Source organism: Parasteatoda tepidariorum, chromosome 7 (assembly GCF_043381705.1).
Source record: "Parasteatoda tepidariorum isolate YZ-2023 chromosome 7, CAS_Ptep_4.0, whole genome shotgun sequence".
Taxonomy (NCBI): Eukaryota; Metazoa; Arthropoda; class Arachnida; order Araneae; family Theridiidae; genus Parasteatoda; species Parasteatoda tepidariorum.
This window is the reverse complement of record NC_092210.1, coordinates 25,237,502-25,252,159: the sequence shown is the minus strand read 5'-3', so window position 1 is coordinate 25,252,159 and position 14,658 is coordinate 25,237,502. Positions and strand designations below refer to the sequence as shown.

The window sequence follows — 14,658 nt, the reverse complement described above, 5'->3', positions numbered from 1 at the left end:
ATTATTGTAATTTTTTCCAATTATAAATATAATAGTTATTATAATTTATAATTATTATTGTAATTTTGATGTAATTAACTACATGTCTTTCTAAGCCAAAGGAGATAGTGATTAGAATACAGATTAAAGATTTAGGATACAAAGAATTAGATCAACAGTGTTTATTAAAAAATATCAACAAACTATAAATAACAAAAAATAAATTATTATTTTAACTAAACAAATTTTAAGAACAGTGGGTTTGTGCAAATCTAATATCTTCCTCTAAATCATTCCTCATTCGCTGCTTCGATGCAAACCTAGACATTTTATTTTGCTTTAGTTCATCAACTACGTAACACCATTTCTTATCCTTTTCTCTGAGCACAAAGTTCTGATGTTTCTCCAGCTGTTTTTTTCCGGGCAAAATTGTATGAAGCATTGGTAACTTATGAGCATTGAACCAATGGGCCCACAGGAAACAACTATTTTCATTGTCCATGTTCTGAACTTCTAACCATCTAATTTCCGTAACTGCGTCTTTATTTTTAAATTTACCTCTATTGTGAGCATCAAGATTAAGCAGGCTATTCTTGTGGCCTCTGATTGCAGCATCAAGACATTTAAATTTTGAGTTAGAAGAATCTAAGTAATCGAAGGCAATTTCGACAACTTCACGCGTTTTTCCACATTTCACAGAAAGTTGGTACAGACCTGGAGTTTTAGGCGCCAAGTTATTCTTTACGACATTATCTAGTGATTCCCAACTGCTGAAAGCGAAATTCGAATCACAAACCTCGCACGGTTTCTCAAAATCACATTCCTTCACGTTTTCAACCAATCTCTTTGGAAGAGTGTTTTTGGGTTTTCGCCAAGTTGCTTCCTTCTTAGGGTAGCACCACTTTTGTATCTTTTCCGAAAAGGCAAAATGTCCACTTTGTTCGACGATGTTCATTCCAAGCCAATTGCTCATGTTTTTAGGCTTAATTCCATTGTTAAACCAATGAGCACAGAGACTGGTAACATCTTTATCATCTTTTGGCTTACAGGTCATCCATCGACAAAGAATGACAGATTTAGTAACTTTCGACTTTTTGTCTGCAACAAGTTCTTTTTCGTTTTCAATACACCTAAAAGCTTTTCTTTGAATGTCGGTCAGATCAAGAACGATGTTTTGCACTTCGATGGTGTTTTTGTTCTTCAGAGCTACCATGAAGATTCCGGGTTTGTTGGGGATATTCTCCAAGACTTGTTCGCTTGGCTCCACCCAATTGCCGAATCTTTTATTACAGAACTCGCATTCGCTGGTAAAACCTCTACAAGGCTCTACTGGGACATCAACTTCTCCTTTTTTAGAGACTATCACTTCTTTAAACAGACTGTCGCGTTCTATAAAGAAAAACACAAAGTTAATTACTACTATCCATCGGGAGAAATGTAATAATTCAGTGAAAAAGAACCTATGCGCCACCACTACAATAAAAGATGGTGAACTGAACCAGAAATTATCTATAACTATATATTAAATGGTTGTGGGAAGACGATAGTGAGACAACAGAAACCTTCTATTTGCTGTAGTATGAGTACGGTCGGTGCAGGACTCATAATTAACTGTGGTTCGTTGATCCTGGACCACTAAAATTTTGAACTGTCATAAAATAAATAATAAGTGGTCCTATGCTGGATGGTATCACTGTTTTTGTATAATAAATAATTTTCCTATGTGAGTCTATGTAAATAGTACTAAATTAGGGAAATGTACTGCAGTAGATTCGCTTTCTACAAGAGAACTCACAGGTTCTAGGACCCCGGAGTGTACCTGTTATATGTCCTTTCTTTATAAGGTAGGGGTTAAAATATTTACCGTACAGTGCAGAAACAATAATAAATAATTTGAAAAAATATTAAAAAATTAATCAATTTAGTGCTGTATAGAAAAAGAACTTAAAACAGTCATAGAAGCTCTATTGAATACAGGAACTTTTCGTTTAGTGGAAAATGCTTTGCAAGCTCATACATTTTTTAAATTTTAAAATTTATTACAAAGCATATTTTATGCACAAATAATCAAAAGCAATATAATTTTTTTTTTGTAAAAAAGTACATTTTAATAAATGTTTATCTTATGAATGACATTCTAAAACATTTTCACATTTTAAAATATATACCTAACTTAAAGCTAATATTCATAAAACGAAATATTTCAAAGCATTAAGGAGTGCTGTAAAATTTTTAATTCTTTTCATTTTTATATATTTTAACCTTATGCTCAATCACAAACATTTTCAAACAATTCTATATTACCAGAATTTTTAGTGGAAAACCTCTCATTCCACAATTTTTTTTTAATTCCATAAGTGCAGGTATAAAAATCTGCGTTAAGATTTCACTTTGTTCATTATTGGAATACTGAAAATTCCATAAACATTATATGATGTCATTTTTAAAATAATAGAATTTATTACAAACCAAGTACTAATGTGATTTTGAAAACTGAAACATCTTAATACAGCAATACATTTAGAATAAATTTTATAGCTATAAAAATCAATAAAAAGTAATCAATTAAAATTTTAGTAAATTTTTAAACCAATAATTTCGTGGCAATAAAATATGTAATTCAAGCATTGAATTTCTTAAAACAATTTTCATCTTTTTCGCGATATTTTGATTTTAATGGGACGAAAATAAATGGAATGAAGTAAAAATAAATAACTACTTTTATCATGTAATTAATATTATATTTCCTCACCCAAAATAACACGTTTTAGTGAATAATATGCTATTTTTATAACGATTGTAACAGCTATGTTACGTAAAGTTGTATCCATCTTTAATAAGCATTCTCAATGTTGATTATGAAAATGTCCCTATGAACAAAAGTCACAGTTTTGTAAAAATGAAAATTATTTGTGATCTAATTTTTAAAAGACGGAAAAGTAAATCCAACGCTACATTGTTTAAAAACATTAAAAAAATTGCAATAATTGAGAATTATTTAATGTTTTAAATGATTTTCAGGCAGGTAAAAAAAAATCTCGCCAAATTAAAGTTTAAAATAAAAATAAAGTTTAAATCATTTTTAAATACTTAAACTAATACTTTACTGCAAGATAATTTATAAAGTTTAAATCTAAAGGTTTGCTTCCAGTTTAAGGCCCCTAAATAGCATTTTTTTTTTTTAACTTTGCGAATTAATTTCGAAAAACCTACATAAAAAAGAACAACACAGTAAAATTTTCCTAAAATGAAGAGAATTGATTGCTTTTTTCGATAGATTATTCTTTTTACGTAATTATACCAAATATTGAATTGATTTTCGTAAAGAGTGAAAAGTTGCAGCATAATGCGCGAAGCAGGGATCTCTGAAACATGCATATACAAGTGAACTTGTGCACTCAGTTGATTGATGGATTTGCTCACTTCTATTAAAACATTTTAGAAAAATACTATCATTTTAACTATTTTATTGAAAGGATTTGTTCAAATTATGTAAGAAAAAGAATTATTGGCACTTGCAGTACAAATAATTAAATTATAACTTATTTAGATGTAATAATTTTAAAGAAGATTGCAAAGAGTAATTAACAGTTTTGAAACAATTAGAAATAAATGTAGGTCCAGCAGCCAAAGAATATGTTCAAAATGAAGATGATCGCAGAATTTCGGCTGCTACTCTACAAGCATGTGAGACGTCTCGTGGGAGAAAATCGACAAGAAAAAAAGGCTAAAATTGATATAATAAATGTAATAATATAATAGTTGAAAAAAATAGATATAATTATTGATATAATAAGATTGTAATAATAAACGTTTGCATATGCAAGGAAAAAAAACAGCTTAAGAGGAAAATTTAACGAGAAAAAAATAGAAAGCGCTTCTAAGAAATTGTACTTTAAGAATAAATTAATATAATTAAAAATAAAATGCTGATTCTAGAGTCTAACTTTGTTAGGTGGTAAGTATTTAACTTCTATCCTGGTAAATATTTAACTAGCAATATCTAACTAGGTAAATATCTAATTTTGTTAGAAGGGAGAACTCTAGCTGATTCGAACGATTGAATTTATCCAGTCAAATATAAGATTGGAAGAATATTTTATCAAAATATTTCTTGACAAATTGTAATTAATTTACTATGGCATACCCTTCAACATTTGATATTAAAAAAAATATTAAAAAAATTCTCGTGAATGTGAACAGAAGCAATAAGTTTTCAAATAAATCGAATTTTCATAAAATTCTTATCACAATTTAAAAACGTAGACCATTTGTCTATCTTACCTATTTAAAAATGTAATTAAATTATTTATAAGTAGTAGTGGGGAAAAAAAAGTCTTTAAATTAATTCTAACTTAAAAATTTTATTCGAATTAATTAAAAGTATTTAAGTAATTTTCTGTATTTTATTTAATTCTAAATGAATACATTAATTATACTTGATGCGTTAATTATACTTGCCATGAGCTGATTTTTTTTTTCTTTTTATAATAATTTTCCGGCGTAATATATTTATAATTATTTTCTTATGCTGCTTATTTTTTTTTATAATAATTTCATGTTAAACCTCGTTGCTACTTTAATTTTAAATTTTCGATCTGAAACTTGGAAGAAATTAGTTAAGCAGATTCATGCACCTTCTAGCCGATTGTTCTCTAATTAGGAATCGTGAGTTTGGAGTGGATTTGAACACTTGATTTACTTGGCGTCGTAATAACCAAAATGCATCTCTTCCTTTTACCTTGTAAATTTCATTTGAATTTTTTACATGAAAGATTGATATTTTTTTTCATTCTTCTTTTTATTTATACACAGTAGAAATAATTTAAATCAATAGCATTTTGTAAAAAAAAAAATGGAATGGGTGTAATAAGCGCAAGATCGATAGGGGGTCTAATATGAGACATTAAAAATTAAGTTAAGTTTTTTCTCAATTTTTTAGAGAAAAATATATTTTTTTTTTTTGTTTTGTTTAAATGAAGATTTTTTTTCCTTGAAAGAAAATCAATAGAATTCTTCTACGGGATTTTTTTTTTTTTTTTTTTTTTTTTTTTTTTTTTTTTTGCCTCTTTCCTTTTAAATGTAATTTATCACTGTAACAGTTTTTTCTTTTAAAAAATAAGCAATAGCATTTAATCAATAAAAAAAAATTCTCGGATAAAAAAAAATCTGAGAAATTATGTTTTTAAGCGAAATTTTTTTCTGAAAACAAATTTTTTAACGTGATTTTATTTTAAAAAATACGTTTTTCTAAGAGGAAGAAAAGTGATATTTTGCTTTAAATGAAATTTATCATAGAACTAGAAAATATTGTCATTATTTGCGTATTTAAAAACGAGTTTGAATTAATGTCAAAACAATCTTAAATTTTGTTGAATCAAAAAATAAATGCTTAAAAACAATAATTAATTTATATACATAAATAATAAATACGCAATAATATATAATAATAATAATGAATAAACTTACCCATTTTGGAGATTAAATCTAAGCAATCTCGTTTTCCTTAAACAGTGAAGTATTATAGATGCAACTTATATCACTAAGTCGACAGTTAATGATTCTCCGGTTCGGAAACGAAACTTTATAAAACGCGAATCCAACTATTGCACAATGTTTTGAAAATGAAAAGTTTGTTGACATGATTGGTGTTCTTCTCCAAAAAGCAGTGTAGTTTCTGGAATCGAAAAGTTAGAACTCATTGCCGTTCGCAAAGTAGAAAACGTTTGAATCACTTTAATAGAACTGATAAAACTCGCAGAACTAGAAGTGAATCTATTGTACCTTTTTTTCGAAAACAGCCTTAATGAGAAAGCATAACGTTGTGCAATCTGGCGAGAGAAAAAAAATAGAACTTGGCAAAATAATTATCGCTCTTTTGGCAAACATTTATATTTCAAGGATGACATTTTTTTTTCAGTGTTAAAAAGTTCCCTTTTCTGATTTTAGCTTATTTTATGTTTCAACACATTAATATTAAAATTTTTAAAATAATATATTATTCAATAAATATTGCAATATTATAAACAAAGTTTTTAATTTATTGTTGAAAAATATGAACAAATACAAATTAGATACAAATACAAAGACACAAATACGTACAAATACAAATTATGTATCTAAGTTATTTGTATTTTTAAAACTATTATTTTGTGTTTCAGGCTTCAGTAGTAATAACTTTTTAAAAATAAAAATAAGAAACTATTTTTAAAGAAATGCGTTTAATTTATTGCAATATCTAAGAATTTGTATTCATCTTTACACCAGGTTGTAAAATATGAAATGTCGGATTTTTTTAAAGCAACTTAGTTAATCTTTTTTTTTTATTAAATGTTTATGAATTGTATAGAAATTACATATTATTCTAAAGCTTATTATGTGCTTTTTCCTGCACTAAAAGTTTTTTTGGTATCGTTTTAGACGCTGATTTCTAAAAAAAAATTTGAGGATGGTGATGAGAATCTTGAAAATGAACTACGTGGAGGACCAGAGTCAAAGCTTGATGGCACGCCATTGAGAGAGCCCTTATGGAATCTAATTCTCCCATTACTGTTCGGAAGTTGCACAAGAATTAGGAGTTAGTACAGCAACGGTATCAAGTCGCCTCTCAACCATTGGCAAAGTCAAAAAGTTGGATAAATGGGTTCCGCACGAACTGAAAAAAACAATCGCCTTGAAATCTGCAGTTTTTTGCTTCTGAGAAATAAAAGAGAACATTTTTGAACAGAAATATCACCTATGATGTTAAATGTAACGTTTATGACAATAGGCTTCGTTCAGTGCAATGGCGAGATCAGATGAAAGTCCAAAAGCACCTCTGCACCCAAAAAAGGTGAAGATTATTGTTTGGTGATCTATGGTCGGAATAATTCATAATAAATTTTTAAATCCTGGCGAAACAATAACAGCAGAGGAGTATCGTGCAGAAATTAAAGTTACGCATCAAAAATTACGTCAAATGCAGCCGGCACTGGTCAACCAGAAAATACCTATTTTGCTTCATGATAATAAAAAAAAAAAATGACCCCATGTTTCATTGACCGTCGCAAACAAGTTGGCCGAATTAAAATACGAGGTTCACCACATCTACCGGACATATCTCCAGCGGATCATCACTTTTTTAAATAGTTGGTCAACTTTCCCTGCGATAAAAAGTTCCCCGATCTAGAGTCGATTAAAAAATGACTTTCAATCTTTTATTGTCACCAGAGAACAAAACTTTTATTAAAAAAAAAAGGTAGTCAAAAACTAGTAACACTTGGAAAAACTGTGTAGATTGTGATGGTTCTTACTTTGATTAATAAAGTTGGAAAAAATAAAAAAAAGCTATGCTTATTTAAATTCACTATAAAAAAATCCGACATTTCATTAGCAACAACCAAATATTATTATTTTTAAAATTAATAACAAAACTATCTCTATACTTTATAGAACCCTAGATGAAGAAAATTTATTGCANATACGGAGCCCCGGTGGCTCAGGAGTTAAAGCATTCACCAATGAAATAACATAGGTTCGAATCCCAGCGGTGGCTGAGTGATACGAATTCTGATCCAAAGCTCGCACCGACCACAGTACTGACGTAAAATAACCTCCGTAGACGAATCATGGTTTAGAAAACTCTAGTTGTCATACTGGAGGTTTCCATGGTTTTCCTCTCAGTGTAACAAATATGCGGATTAGTTCAATCAAAAAAGTTCCCCGGATGCTATTTTTTCCCAATTCTTAATCCAAGAGTTCCCTTGTCTTCTGTGTAGGGTAAAAAACTGTGTAAGGTATAAAATTTTAAATAGGACGGTTACTTGATAATATCCTTAACAAATGACAGCAATGGATAAGTTATATTTTACCGTGCTAAAGATTTTTAGAAAAAGCAATTTAGTGTTTTGATGCATGTCTAAAAAAGCAACATTTGAAACTCTACTAATACTTTAGCAGAAAATTCTTTAAACTTATCCATCTTACTAAAATAAACTTATTTATAAAATATTTTCGTATGTTTTTATTAAATATTTCTGCAATAGAATGAAATTTTATTACCCGTGAAATGTGGGGTTGTGCAAATTACGAGTATATTCTGTACAGATAGTTTTATCCTCTAAATTTATTATTTAAGATAATCTGATATTCTAAAATTCAATAACGAAAGTTATTATACTATTAATTTTATTTAAATATAAAAGAATATTGCATAGGGAATATTTAGTGCATATATCAAAAGAATTCAGAATTAGCTGATGTTTACGTTATTCTTCCCACCTCTCGAATAGTTCCCCAAACATAAAGGATCAAAGATAAAGTGCAATAAACTCCTCCTGAAACTAGTTTTTGTTTAAATAGATCTCTAAGACAACACACATAATTGACCTTATCATTTAAATAATAGGAAGAAAAAACAATCGTCATCAATTTGCATGCAATTGGGTGTATTCCGATCGTAGTGATTTTCGTAATAGTTCTTTGATAATTTTAATGCACAGAACAACTAAACGTGAACATACTACACAAGCATATAAACATTAAGTTCCTAACTAAATTACTTATTGGTAACTATCATATTCAAACTGTTTGTCCCGGTAAACTGTTTGTCCCGCCAGGTTCATTTCTAATCTGTTTGAATTCTCTGTCGGTTAAGGAATTCAAATTTTAAATTTCCCTTTTATAGGGATTAAATCATTCGTGAACTGAAGTTGTCACATGATTAATCATATGAAACAAATTTGTATTTTACACATCTCTCTCGGTGTTGTTGTAGTTGTTATAGTTCATTTAGGTCGCACTAGAGCTACACAATGGGCTATTGGCGACGGTCTGGGAAACATCCCTGAGGATGATCCGAAGACATGCCATCACAACTTTGATCCTCTGCAGAGGGGATGGCACCCCCGCTTCGGAAGCCCAACGACCTTCGCGCGAAGTTGAGCACTTTACGGTAGCACAGTTTAACGAGGACCCATGCCGCACACCCTCGGTCCCTACGCAGACTGATCCACCCGCACACTGACCGCAGCCAGTGATGCTTGACTTCGGTGATCTGCTGGGAACCGTGTCTTAACGATCAGTCCACTGCGGGACACATCCCTCTCGAATAGGCTAATTAAAAATTTTGTTCGATTTTTACGATTGTGGTTCGAATTTGATAACACTGTCCAAATTTCAAGACTTTCTAGAATAAAAAAGAGAGAGACACGATAAAACTTTATTTTATTATAGATTTACTGCTTTAATTTCCAATAAACATTAATAAATTGTAGTGAAAAATCAAGAAATTATTTATCACTTTAAGACTTATTTTACTCACAAAACAGGGGATTAATTCTTCGATGCAATCTTAAACGCCGTTGCCATTCCTTCAAAATAAATGACGAGCAAAATGATTCGCGAGAATGATGTAAAATATTTTTTTTTGCATACGTTTTAAACCTCCCCCCTTTCTACTCTTCGAGACCATTGCTTTTACTAAACTATTACTAGATGAACTAGCGAAAATCCCATTTGCAAGCACATTCTTCAAATTCCTTACTTTTCGTCTCTTTAAATTGGTAAAAGCTGTGATAGATTGTTCAATGTCGTTGAACTTTTTCGTAGGATTGCAGAAACACGGTTTGAGAAATAAATTTCCTGCCTTTATTAAAAGTCCAAACAGATCTTTCTTTTTTTTTTTACTTTTTCTAGTTTCGTGCTGAATGCACAAAGTTTTTATTTAAAAAGATAAATTCAGTAATTTCAGCCAATCAAGTTGTAAAACAAAATTTAAAGCCATTCTAAAATAAGCAAAATCAGAAAAATGGTTGGTGTTAGATGTTCATTTTGAAAGTATTTAAGAAAATATTTTATGCACTCTGATATGAGATATCGAAAGTCACGTCTCTAAAACTTAAGATTTTCATATCTTAATAATTAGTAACTACATTATTTTATGAACTTTAGAAATTTTATGAAAGTATGGTACTGTGTAGTTTAAATGAGAATTTACGTTAATTCAAACATCATATTAAAGAAACTAGTGGGCTGAGCCCCCTGCTCGCTTACGCTCGCTACTAACTTAAGTACATTGCAAATGCACAAAATTCTAAGAATTCAAAACAATCATTCAAATCCATATATAAACTTTTTTTTAAAAAAAAAATTCAAAAGCGTAACAGCACGACTGAGACTCATTTTTCAATGAATAACTAATAACAATAATAGAATGCTCTCTCTGATTATTTCAGTTTCCGTTTTTAAAAGCACTATATGTTGAGGCACCTCAGCTAGATTTGGCGTGTGACATTTTTAGCGGCAATCATTGGTCTATTTTCTAGCGTTGCCATTCGGGGAGTTGTAATGAGGCTTTTTTTTGTCGCCGTGTAAAAGAAATATATATATAGATGCTCTTTGAATGAGAAATAATAGTATTTGGGAAACACAAGTCAATCGAAATTAAGAAAAAGGAAAAATCTCAACAAACTGAAAGGGTAAGAAAGTAAACATTTCATTCGCCTAAAAAATTATAAAGTTGGTTAAAGTCAACGTATTTTGAGCAATCGAAAATAGGCGCACATTCTCAAGACTCGCCAGGGGAAAATGAGGAAAAAAAACAAACTTGAAAAAGAAAATACAAAGTTTTCAGTTACATTATCAAGCAAACTGTTATTAGTTCAACCTGTTTTATCAATGAGCTTCTAAATGCAAGAAGTTTTATTACAGCCCGCCATGTTAATTTCTAGAATCCTTGTCAGAGGAAAGTCAAAAAATTCTACAAAGTAGGGGTTTCATATTAATCTGTAGGTGAGGAAAACGCTGACGAAATCTAACGAATCCTACTGATGAAACATTAAAATTTGGTTTGAGTGAAAAGGCAATTATTAGAAACACTTCTAAGTTTAACCAGGCAAGAAACTAAGTTTTGATTGTGTTCAAGTCCCGCCTTTCTCAGTAATGATTCGTTAGAATTCGATAGCATTTTTTCCCTGTTTGAATAATTATTTTATTCCTTTCATGCGTACACATATGATCTACTTTTTAACAAGGGTAATGTATATTTAGGTTGGTCATTGCGGTACAATCTGTATATATAATATTTTTAAAAAAATTAATAATTAATCACAACTATGAGCATTCCTAAAGAACACTTTTTTAATGCAAGCCGAAAGGATAAGTATAAATTAATAATTGGGGTGAGGAAACAAAAAAAGCCACAATATACAAAACACTCCAAAACTAAAGAAATCAAATAAGCCAAAGACAAAATGAGCTAGTAAGTTACTTAAGTTCAGACTGCTTATCATTAAGGCCATTATTTTAATGAGAGAAAAAAATAAATCCCTCGCATCATGGATAAGAAAAACAACTAAATTAGACAACATTCAATTCTGAAATAATGAACACAAGTTTGTTTTCTTAATCTATTAAGTATAATTAACTACAAATAAATATACTTGCTTATACAAAATGTTTTTGTTTTTTTAATTAATAAATAAATTGGAATAACATAAGCCAATGAATTCTAGTTTCCAACTATCAATAGCATATATTTTAAATGCATCCTTGAAAAAAAAATTTCAAAAATTAAAAAAAACTTACATTTAGAAAACGTTAAGTAGCTTACAATAAATACAACGTATTTTTAATTTTTCAATCCACATTTAGTAATGAGTTTTTTTTAATTGGAATTAATTATTGCAAATCTAAGTCTCAGTTATTGTTGTTGTTATTATTTGAAAATACTGCAGAGCAAATCCATCGCAAAAAATATAACATTCCATACTGAAAATACATCAATTTCAATAAATTCGTCTAACGCTCAATAAATTTATCTAACTAATACATTTGTCTTTAACTAAAAAAATTGCCTTTGCTAGATAGTAAAGATATTAAATAAGTGAAGATCGTTTTAAACTACTTAAAATAATAATAACACTTCGTGATTTTTAACAAATTTTCTGTTTAACTAATTTGCAATGTTTTGATGTTAAATTTAAAGTTTAAATATAATTTACTATTGAATAACAATAAAAGTTAATTACAAGAATACAAGCAGCATTATGCAATAATAAGAATGTAAATTAAGCTTGAATATTTTTATACAGAAGACGTGAAACAAAAATTGAAAAAGAGAAGTTGGATATAAAAAACTTACCAGCGACACGATGGGTAAAAATTCTGCAGGATTTTTAAATCACAATTACAAGTTCCAAGTGTTGATTATAGTGTCCAACAGTCAAAAGTTTTAAAACTTCTTTATCAGAGTCCGATTCATAAAGAGTATTTTTATGATTGTACGAGAGTAGTAGGAGTACTTTACGTCAAACTAGAGCTGCACAATAGGCTATTGACGCCGGTCAGGGAAACATCCCCGAGGATGATCCAAAGCCCAAGAAGTAAACATGTCCACCAATTACAGTAGGCTTTATTATTGTTAACAATTATTAGATAAAAATTCTGAAGATTTTCACTGATGTCAGAATAGTGAAATATAAATAACAAGTAAGGCATTTTTAGCGTCAGTAATTTTCACAGCTAGCAATATAAGTTTGTAAATAATAATGTCATGATTTTTATTATTATATTTCGAGAGCTTAGCTTTGAAGAATAGTTTTAGCTAAATTTTAATCTATTATTTATAGGAAATTCGAAATCCACAGTTTTTCATTCGAAGAAAATTATACTAAGTTAAGGAAGCTTTAATCCATACTTCATTTCTGGAGAAAAAAAATTCAGATTTTTTTAAAAATTTATATTTATACAAAATATACTTAGAACCAATATTTTTTATGCAAAATTTGTAATTTGCGGAAAACCTTTTAACAGAAAGCATTTATAGCAGATGTTACAATTTACGGTTTTTCACATCCATAAACACAAAACGCGTGTGTTTAGTGAATCACCTTCAAAAGTTTAAACTCAATAAACGCTCATAACGAGATTAAACTGTTTAATCGGATTTTTTAATCTACATTAAGGCTGAACTAGATTATAACTAATAACATTGTTGCATGCCTTAAAGAAATTAATGTCAATAATTCACAACAAAAAGTTTAAACCTATGCAGTCAATTGTAATGCAAGCAGTCAATTGATTTCTAAAGATTAAATTGAATTTAGTTGAAAGGACGGAGTGGTCTCGCTGTTCGTAAAAACGCTCTGTAGTGTGGAGGTAGCGGGTTCGAGTATGACCTTAACCATAAATGTATCTTTCTGATGACGTTTTTTAATTTGTGCAGCCTGTTAATCAATTTAAAAAGGACTGAAAAACTTTATTTGTAATTGGAACACAAGCACGCAAATCTGCGCTTGTATGTGTAATAAATAAAATAAGTAAAAATTGAAACGATACTAGAGTTGGAATATGTTAGAGTTTCTATCCAACAGTTGTCGCGCGCCGAGTGATACTGAAAAATGGCGAAATTAGCTCAATTTTCTAAAAACGAATTTTTTTTATTTTTTTATCCTTGAAGGGTGAGGCTGAGGAATGCTGTAGAGAAATGCTTCCTTATTTTAAATTTTGAATTACAATATTTCTATCAGAAAATTAAAAAATATTTATCAATCCTAAATTCGGGAAGCATAGGAACATGATAAATTACAATTAATGAATTCAAAGTTAAAAAAGAAAACCGTTAGTTTAAATAATATCACCTCAAATATTCTTGAATTAATATTTATCATAGGTAATATTTTTAATGAGCATAATCTTTTATGACATACAAATATATAGTCCAAATTTCTTAAAAAAATTCGGCCAAGATTTGGATGAAAAACTTACATTTTGAGACGAAATAGAAGTATTTTCTACATAAAATATTAAGATTCGTAACAGCAAATTCACATTTTATTAAGAGTACGTTTGACACACAGGTTTAATTAACACAAAATTGGAGATCATGGGTCATTCTCACTCCTCTCCCACTTTTTCTCTCGTATTCACCTTTTGAGAATAATGGCTTGTTCGGTGAATGCTTTCCAGAACCATAAATATCTACAGAAAAGATCCTCCTGGAAAATACGGAACTCATTCTATTCAATGTCAAAAAAGTGGTTTTTCTGTTGCACTCTCTTCTTTCCATATTTAGTTAAGCTTTTACGTAGAAAATAACCATATAAAAAGTTAACCCCAAAAAATGTAATAAATAACCTATAAATTTATTTTTAAGGTAAACAATACTTTAAAAAAAGGAGGAAATTAGTTAACAAAACATTAAATCTGGGTCTCGTTCACCGGCTCCGTTACCAGGCGTTTTCCCCCAAATACTAGATATGTACAATGCGCAAAATTTTTTAACATCTGGATAATTTTTTATCCCTTTATGATCGAATTTCAAAGCTACAGGATTCAATCATATACTACTTAATATTCTACTTAATTAGAGCAGGCGGTATTTTATATCTTGACCATTCTCATGGTGGGTTGCCGTTGCCGCAATCTGGAAAATATGGTATATTATGGTCAGGAAAGCGGCTACAAGTTTGGACCCCTCTTTGCGCATTTCACCATACACGAGAATTTCTAAGCGAATCGAAAAACTTTTGAACACAAAAAATTCATCAATCCAGATCTTATCAGATCTATTCAAGAAGTTAACAGATGGGTAAGTAGTAGATGTTGATCCGCCACAAGTGAAAGTGTCCGCCAACACGTCGAATTCCTACCATCTGGTTATCCTGGTTAGAGAATTCGAAATTTAGCATTTGAGACGAG

General features: G+C 29.7%; 2 protein-coding genes across 3 annotated transcripts in view; one reads left to right on the top strand and one right to left on the bottom strand.

Annotated features, from left to right (window-relative positions):
* LOC107450559 (NADH dehydrogenase [ubiquinone] 1 alpha subcomplex subunit 8) overlaps window positions 1-14,658 on the top strand; it is a 204,175-nt gene that overhangs the window by 106,564 nt on the left and 82,953 nt on the right. The window lies entirely within an intron of this gene.
* LOC107450561 (uncharacterized) lies at window positions 147-12,908 on the bottom strand. Of its 2 annotated transcripts, XM_016066389.3 has the most exons (3): window positions 12,101-12,908; window positions 5,449-5,656; window positions 147-1,368 (listed from the first exon to the last, which is right to left on the bottom strand). In XM_016066389.3, exons 2-3 carry the CDS (start codon window positions 5,450-5,452, stop codon window positions 227-229), a joined length of 1,146 nt encoding a protein of 381 aa, XP_015921875.1. In that variant the 5' UTR covers window positions 5,453-5,656; window positions 12,101-12,908; the 3' UTR covers window positions 147-226. The 2 variants fall into 2 exon arrangements, with proteins under 2 accessions (XP_015921875.1, XP_015921876.1); XM_016066390.3 differs by lacking the exon at window positions 5,449-5,656.